At 47.0% G+C, this 7,616-nt stretch overlaps 1 protein-coding gene across 1 annotated transcript in view; it reads right to left on the bottom strand.

Annotated features, from left to right (window-relative positions):
- Positions 1 to 7,616, bottom strand: part of DYNC1H1 (dynein, cytoplasmic 1, heavy chain 1) — a 93,754-nt gene that overhangs the window by 49,623 nt on the left and 36,515 nt on the right. Inside the window, 8 exon segments of the mRNA XM_011951450.1 lie at positions 721 to 894; positions 983 to 1,149; positions 2,001 to 2,147; positions 2,329 to 2,538; positions 2,618 to 2,728; positions 2,981 to 3,094; positions 3,235 to 3,390; positions 5,842 to 6,081. Of these exon segments, the coding sequence (XP_011806840.1) occupies positions 721 to 894; positions 983 to 1,149; positions 2,001 to 2,147; positions 2,329 to 2,538; positions 2,618 to 2,728; positions 2,981 to 3,094; positions 3,235 to 3,390; positions 5,842 to 6,081 (1,319 nt within the window).

The following is a 7,616-nucleotide window of genomic DNA, read 5'->3' on the forward strand; positions in this document are numbered from 1 at the left end:
AGGCGTGAGCCACCACGCCCAGCCTATTAACTAATTTTTTAAAAAATCTGTCCAATTCAGCCTAAGCATACTATTCTGAAAGGAAAAGATGCCACTCAGAAAACTGTCAGAGGCTGGGTGCGGTGGATCATGCCTGTAATCCCAGCACTTTGGGAGGCCGAGGCGAGCAAATCACCTGAAGTCAGGAGTTCCAGACAAGTCTGACCAACATGGCGAAACTCCATCTCTACTAAAAATACAAAAATTAGTTGGGTGTGGTGGTGGGCACCTGTAATCCCAGCTACTTAGGAAGCAGAGGCAAGAGAATCACTTGACCCTGGTAGGAGGAGGTTGCAGTGAGCTGAGATTGCACCATGTGCTCCATCCTGGGCGACAGAGCAAGACTCCATCTCAAAAAAAAAAAAAAAAAAAGAAAAGAAAAAAAACTGCCAGAGATAAACACTGAAGAGATGCAATGCAAGCTGCCTTGGAGGGCAGATGATAGTTAAATTAAGGATTTAGGAAATCCAAGGTAGGACGATTTAAAAAATCCAAGTAGGTACAATTAGTAATCACTGCATGACAGGGAAGGGAATGGTAATCATTACATGTATTATTGGCTAACAAAATCCTTGATGTCAAAACTAACAAACAGAGGCCCAGAAGGGAAAGAAGATAGCTGGAAAAATGCACAACTGAAATTCAGCTTGACTCCAGGCCAAGTCAAAGCAAGGATCTTACCTGGGGAAAGATGACCGCTCTCTTTCCAGATATTCTCCCAATGCTTTCTGGATCTTTCCTAGCAGGTCTGCCAATCTTTCCAGAGACCTCTGTACTCCCTGGATATTCAGAACATCCATAACAAGGGGAGACTTGGACACTTTTTTCATTAGAGCCAAAAACTCAGTGCTGATGCTACAAATGAAATTAAAACAGGCGTCAGCCTTTGTGTAGACTAGTTACCAGCTGCTGGCAAATTTGGCTCTCTGGCTGGAGGCCATACCTCTGAAACCGCTGGGTTTCCACTGGCAGCAGGTGCTTGATATCTGCACTGCCTGTGAAGATACCTTCCAGGTAGACCCACCGCCTCTGCACATCAATCCACACATCAAAGAGAGCCATGATCCTGTTCAGCTTATCTTCCCAGCTGAGTGCATCCTCTTCAAAAACCTGGTGGACAGACAAGAGGGCAGAGGTAAACTGCTAACCCTTTTACTCACAGATATGCCAAAACTCACTGAAAGATGTAGATCAGGATCTTACGAAGTAATCCCATTCACATTGTAAAAAACAAGTAGACGGGTGCGGGTGGCTCACGCCTATAATCCCAGCATTTTGGGAGGCCGAGGCGGGTGGATCACTTGAGGTCAGGAGTTTGAGACTAGCCTGGCCAACATGGTGAAACCCTGTCTCGACCGAAAATACAAAAATTAGCCAGGTATGGTGGCGCGTAGCTGTAATCCCAGCTACTTGGGAGGCTGAGGCAGGAGAATCACTTCAACCCGGACGCCGAGGTTGCAGTGAGCCGAGATGGTGGAGTTATCCCCGCTCCGCAAGGAGTAGTACCATTAAATTTAAAAATAAAAAAAAAAAAAAAAAAAGCAAGCAAACAAAAAAAACAAGTATTGGCTGGCTGTGGTGACTCACGCCTGTAAACCTGGCACTTCAGGAGGCTGATGCAGGAGGACTGCTTAAGCCCATGAGTTCGAGACCAGCCTGGGCAATATAGTGAGATACTATCTCTGCAAAAAATAAAAAGTTAGCCCAGCATGGTGGTATGTGCCTGTGGTCCCAACTACTGGAGGCTGAGGTGGGAGGATCACTTGAGCCCAGGAAGTCAAGGCTGCAGCAGTGAGCTGTGATCGTACCACTGCACTCCAGCGTGGAAGACAGAGTGAGACCCTGTCTCAAAAAATAAAATAAAAAACAGGTACCTAGTAACTGTCAGTGAAAAGGTATTGCAGTGAAAGTGTGGGAGACCGCTGGTGGGGAGGGCAAGCTTCCTTCCCCCGCGACAGCACCTTGTAATACGGAGAGAGCTTCATGGCCGAGACGCTGTTGATGTGCTCTTTGACCTTGTTGAACAGGTCATCCCAGCCGCGGATCAAGCGGCACTTGTTCTGATAGTTAACCAAGTCCAGTTCGTAAGTATTCCACACTTCTCTTATCTGAATTCAAACCAGAAAGACGCATGTTATCAATATGCGGGCATCCACTAGTTGCACAAGGGACCAAGCACTGTGAGAACCAAAAGGACCACAGATGACAAGGCTCCATTTTTACATAGCTCAGATCTATGTAACAGCCCGGAACACAACGTAAAAGCAGCCGTTCGGTCTTATTACTTGCCTGCTTCAAAAATTCTTCCAAAGCCATCTCCCCTTGTGCCACAAGCAGTACATCCTTGACAATAGCTTCATTTTTCTGCAAGTCAACATCCCAGATTTGGCCAAGGGTTAGCTCAGAAACAACCCAATTAACATGAAGCCTTTTCATGAGCTGTTTCCAATGGCGGTCTTTAAGTGCTTCGGATTTCAGTTCAATCACCAGCATGTTTATCTGTGGAGAAAGTAAACGAAGTGTCCGTGCAGCTGCATTTCTGACGGACACTCATCACCGTGCGGCACTGGCCACCTACCTTCATGTAACCTTTCAGAAGCCTCTGAACAAACTCATAGGACGCATACTGTCGCAACCGGGCAGGGAAGCTTTTCAGCTGGTTCAGGAGGGCATCCAAATTTTGTCGAAGCTGTCGAGAGAAACATGAGATGCTATTTAGCTTGCCAGCATTTCTTTAAATGGTGAAATATTTCTTTAAAAAATGGTTTCAAAATAAGTTTTACAATATGTAAATGACGAATAATGTAAATGACACGCAGGACATTAAGTGACATCTTATGAACTCACAATACAAATACACGAACTTGGCTTGTCACGTTCCTAAATAAGGTCTGTAACTGTGAAAATAGACATACACAAACACCGATTTCATGAGATATACCTTTCGGGGCTGTACTGAAACCCAGGGTTGCTCCTTCATCTGATCGATTTGCTCCCAAACCTTAGAAAGTTCTGACCAAACGCCTTTGAGGTCCTGTAATTCTTCTAAGGCCACCTGTGATTGACAGTAGTAAAGCAGTTGACTTTGGAAACAGAAATGGCCCCAGAATCGGGCAGGGCCCCGGAGATGAACAAAGTCAATGGCAGAGTCCGGGTGGGGAGCGGGACTCTCCACCCCTCCCCAATGGTTCATACCTGCACACGCTCTTCACTGCCACTGAGAAGCCCAGTATCTGTCAATTCCAGCGCCTCCTTGGCCTTTGCACACTTCTCTCTGTCGTCCTTCAGCCTACCAAACTTCCCTTCATATATGGTGAGAGCCTGAAGTGCCTCTTCTGGGCGAAGATTGCCCTGAAAGCAGAGCACAGAGAATTGGAGCACAACGTCTCAGGAGAGATGAGCATTTAGGCTTTAAGATGGCACACGGAGCCTGCAGGGCTTCTGGACATTTCAGATTCTTTGCACACATCTTCATAAGGACACATTCAACAAGATGTCCACTTTGGACGCGTGTACAGCAGTGAATTTAATTTTTACATCAATATTTTATAGAAAATAGAATGGTGGAGCATCTCTTGATTTAGCCATTGTCTTACTCAGTACCCTGGAAGGTGGGAGAAGAGGCAGCGCAGACTCGGTCTCAAGTGCACATCCTCAGTGATACAAGAGGACAAAGCTCCGGGGCCTGCCAGCCATATCCTCCCCAGAGAACACACTTGTTCCATCAGTCACCCAGCTAAGAGAAGAATGAGAAATCGCCAGAAACAGACTCTGCTTCAGCATTAACACTACTGTTGGCATACTTCCTTTTCATTTTAATAACTGTTGAGAGGTGTACGAAATATTGCTGTTTTCTACTAAGGCAAGATATCAAAAAACATTTTACTGAGGCTGGACGCGGTGGCTCACGCCTGTAATCCTATCACTTTGGGAGGCGAAGGCGGGGAGACTGCTTGAGTTCAGGAGTTTCAGACCAGCCTGGGACTTCATCTCTACTAAAAATGAACAGTAAGCTGGGTATGGTGGGGCACGCCTGTAGTCCCGGCTACAACGCTTGATCCCAGGAAACAGAGGCTTCAATGAGCTATGACATCACTGCACTCCAGCCTGGACGACATAGTGAGACTCTGCCTCAAAAAAAATTTTTGGCCGGGCGCGGTGGCTCACACCTGTAATCCCAGCACTCTGTGAGGCCGAGGTGGGCGGATCACGAGGTCAGGAGATCGAGATCATCCTGGCTAACACAGTGAAACCCTGTCTCTACTAAAAAATATAAAAAATTTGCCAGGGGTGGTAGCAGGCGCCTGTAGTCCCAGCTACTCGGGAGGCTGAGGCAGGAGAATGGTGTGAACCCAGGAGGTGGGGCTTGCAGTGAGCTGAAATCACGCCACTGGACTCCAGCCTGGGCGACAGAGTAAGAGTCCATTTAAAAAAAAAAAAAAAATTTTTTTAACTCTAACACATTACTGGCACCAAGGTGAAGTGATAAGAAAAATTCAAATTTTGATGACCAGAATCTTGCTATTACTACTCAACTCCTCCACTGGAACAAGCACTCATAACCTAGCAGCAACAGCAGCACTGGCAAAAGCAGAGACCATCAAATCAAAATTAAAAACTAAGCACACAGTAGAACCCGCAGGGAGGGGCCCAGCAGCAGGGAAGCGGGCAGGATGGGACATTCACCAGCAGATCTTTGAGGAAGGCTCAATCTGTCATTAGGGCTACGATAGGAAACTTACATCCCCAAATGAGAAAAACAGATTAATATTCAAAATATGTTCACATCTTTTCCATTTGTCTTTTCTATGCTTATATTCCCTAAATAAATATTTAAAAATTTGAAAATTAGAAAGAAAACCACTCGCCTGGGACCCACGATAACCCAACTGGATCAGCACGTAGAGAGGAGAGGGCCCAGGCATTTGCATTTACATGCTCTCCAGATAATTTCATGCGCCTTTAGGAAACAACCAATATAAGTAACAAAGGGAGCAGAACACAAAATACATACAACTTTGAATTCCACTCCCAGTAAACCAAACACACTGTCACCTACTATCGCCTCCGCTGTCAGCACAAGTTGCCAGCCCCCTTCCACAGCACCCTCCCAGGCACAGCAGTAGCCACCAGCCAGCGCCCTCTCATCTGCTTCTGTCGCAGCAGCAGCACCACCTGCCTTGCCTGTCTCTTCTGGCTCATTTTTTCTCTCTCCCACTGAGCGGGATTCCACGAAGGTAGGAGGCTCTTGTCCTGTTCACTCACTGCTATACCTCCACGACCTAGAACAACGCCTGGAACACGGTCGGTGCTCAATAAATACCTGAATGCATGAAGAAGAGTGGATGTGGCAGTTTCTGAGTGGTGGCAGGTTTAATGGCTATGGTAACGATGGCAACAGAACCTGCCTCCCCACAATCCACCAGCAGCACTGGCAAAAACAGAGACCATCCATCCAAAATCAAATTAACTAGCAGCAGCAGTGGGAAGCTTGGCCTTTGTCTACAGGAAATTATTTCTAATTTCTGTGCATATCTACGTAAGAGAACGAATGATCTAAGAACAGAAAAACTTTAACCCTTAAAACCAGCTCCTGAATACCATTCTGGGTAAAAAAAGGTCTAAGCTGGGCTTCATATTTTCACATTTACTATCTCCATCTGCTTTTTTAACTACAAAAAGGAAAAGAGGCTTCAGTACTGGAAAGCTCAGTCACAGCAAGGACTTTTAGGCTTGAAAGAAAGTCACCAAATCACACTGCTGGGTGAGGAGTCTCCTGGGTCCCCAACAGGCGGGACTTACCGTGACAGGCTTGGTCTTCTCCCAATCGGTCAGCAGGTCGGTGGTGCGGCTTTCCACGGCCCGATCCTCCTGGACAATCTTCATTTGCAGGTTTGCCACCTGCTGCTGAATGGCAGAGTCCTTTCGCCGCATGATGTCATTGAAGGCTCCCCACTCTCCCTCGATGTTGTCAATATAAAGCCAGGAAGGTGGGAACTGGAATCTTTGCTTTTCCAGTAAGCGCTGGCCATTGCGGTAGAGCTTTGAGAGTTAACAAATAAATCAAATTTTTTCTTCTATAACAATGATAGAAATTATTAATTAGAGCCCCACGAAAGAGAAGGCACTTGATAGTTATAAAACATGCAAGATTGGCCGGACACAGTGGTTCTCGCCTGTAATCCCAGCACTTTGGGAGGCTGAGGTGGGTGGACTGCTCGAGTCCAGGAGTTTAAGACCAGCCTGGGCAACATGGCAGGACGTTGTCTCTACTTAAAAAGAAAAAAATCAGCCGGGCATGGTGGAATGTATCTGTAACCCCAGCTACTCAAGAGGCTGAGGTGGGAGGTTTGTTTGAGCCCGGGAGATTGAGGCTGCAGTGAGCTAGGATCCTGCCTCTGCACTCCAGCCTGGGTGACAGGTGAGATGCTGCCTCAAACAAAACAAAACACACAAGATCAATACATGTGCTCTTCTCCTAAAACCATTCATCCTAAGACATTGTGGCCAGAGGGCAACTTCCTCTGAGAGCCCACTGCAGCTAGTCTGGGTGCTGCACTCCACTGCATCCGGATGGCCCCAGACAGGATACAAAGCAAGGTAGAGCTGGGCTTCACCCTTTATTCTAAGTTATTAAAAGGATACTTGGCCGGGCATGGTGGCTCACGCCTGTAATCCCAGCACTTTGGGAGTCTGAGGTGGGCAGAAACCTGAGGCCAGGAGTTCGAGACCACCCTGGCCAACATGGAGAAACCGCGTCTCTACTAAAAATACAAAAATTAGTCGGGCATGGTGGTGGGCGCCTGTAATCCCAGCTACTTGGGAGGCTGAGGCAGGAGAACTGCTTGAACCTGGGAGGCAGAAGTTGCAGTGAGCCGAGATTGCACCACTGTATCCCAACCTAGGTGACAGAGCGAGACTCCATCTCGGAAAACAACAACAAAAACCAGAAAAACCTAGATGCCAAGTATCTGCACTGAGTTTTTCATTATTTATTTAGCTTTTTGAGATGGAGTCTTGCTCTATTACCCAGGCTAGAGTGCAGTGCGATCTTGGCTCACTGCAACCTCCACCTCCCAGCTTCAAGCAATTCTCCTGCCTCAGCCTCCCGAGTAGCTGGGACTACAGGCACGTGCCACCACACTCAGGTAATTTTTTGTATATCTTTAGTAGAGATGGGGTTTTACTATATTGGCCAGGCTGGTCTCAAACTCCTGACTTCAGGTGATCTGCCCACCTCAGACTCCCAAAGTGCTGGGATCACAGGCATGAGCCAAGGCGCCTGGCCTGTACTGAGTTTTAACAAGCACATCAGGCTGTTGTCATAGAGATGATCTGTGGGCCATACTAAGAAAACAGTGCCTTAAGGGTTGAGTCAGGTCATTCTCTCAGAACGCGAAACACTATAGAAGCCAAATTAAACTAGAGATCTAGTGTGATTTTTTATTTTTATTTATTTTTTTGGAGACAGTCTTGCTCTGTTGCCCAGGCTGGAGTGCAGTGGCGCTATCTCGGCTCACTGCAAGCTCCGCCTGTCAGGTTCACGCCATCCTCCTGCCTCAGCCTCCCGAGTAGCT

Source organism: Colobus angolensis, unplaced genomic scaffold, assembly GCF_000951035.1.
Source record: "Colobus angolensis palliatus isolate OR3802 unplaced genomic scaffold, Cang.pa_1.0 Scaffold32, whole genome shotgun sequence".
NCBI lineage: Eukaryota > Metazoa > Chordata > Mammalia > Primates > Cercopithecidae > Colobus > Colobus angolensis.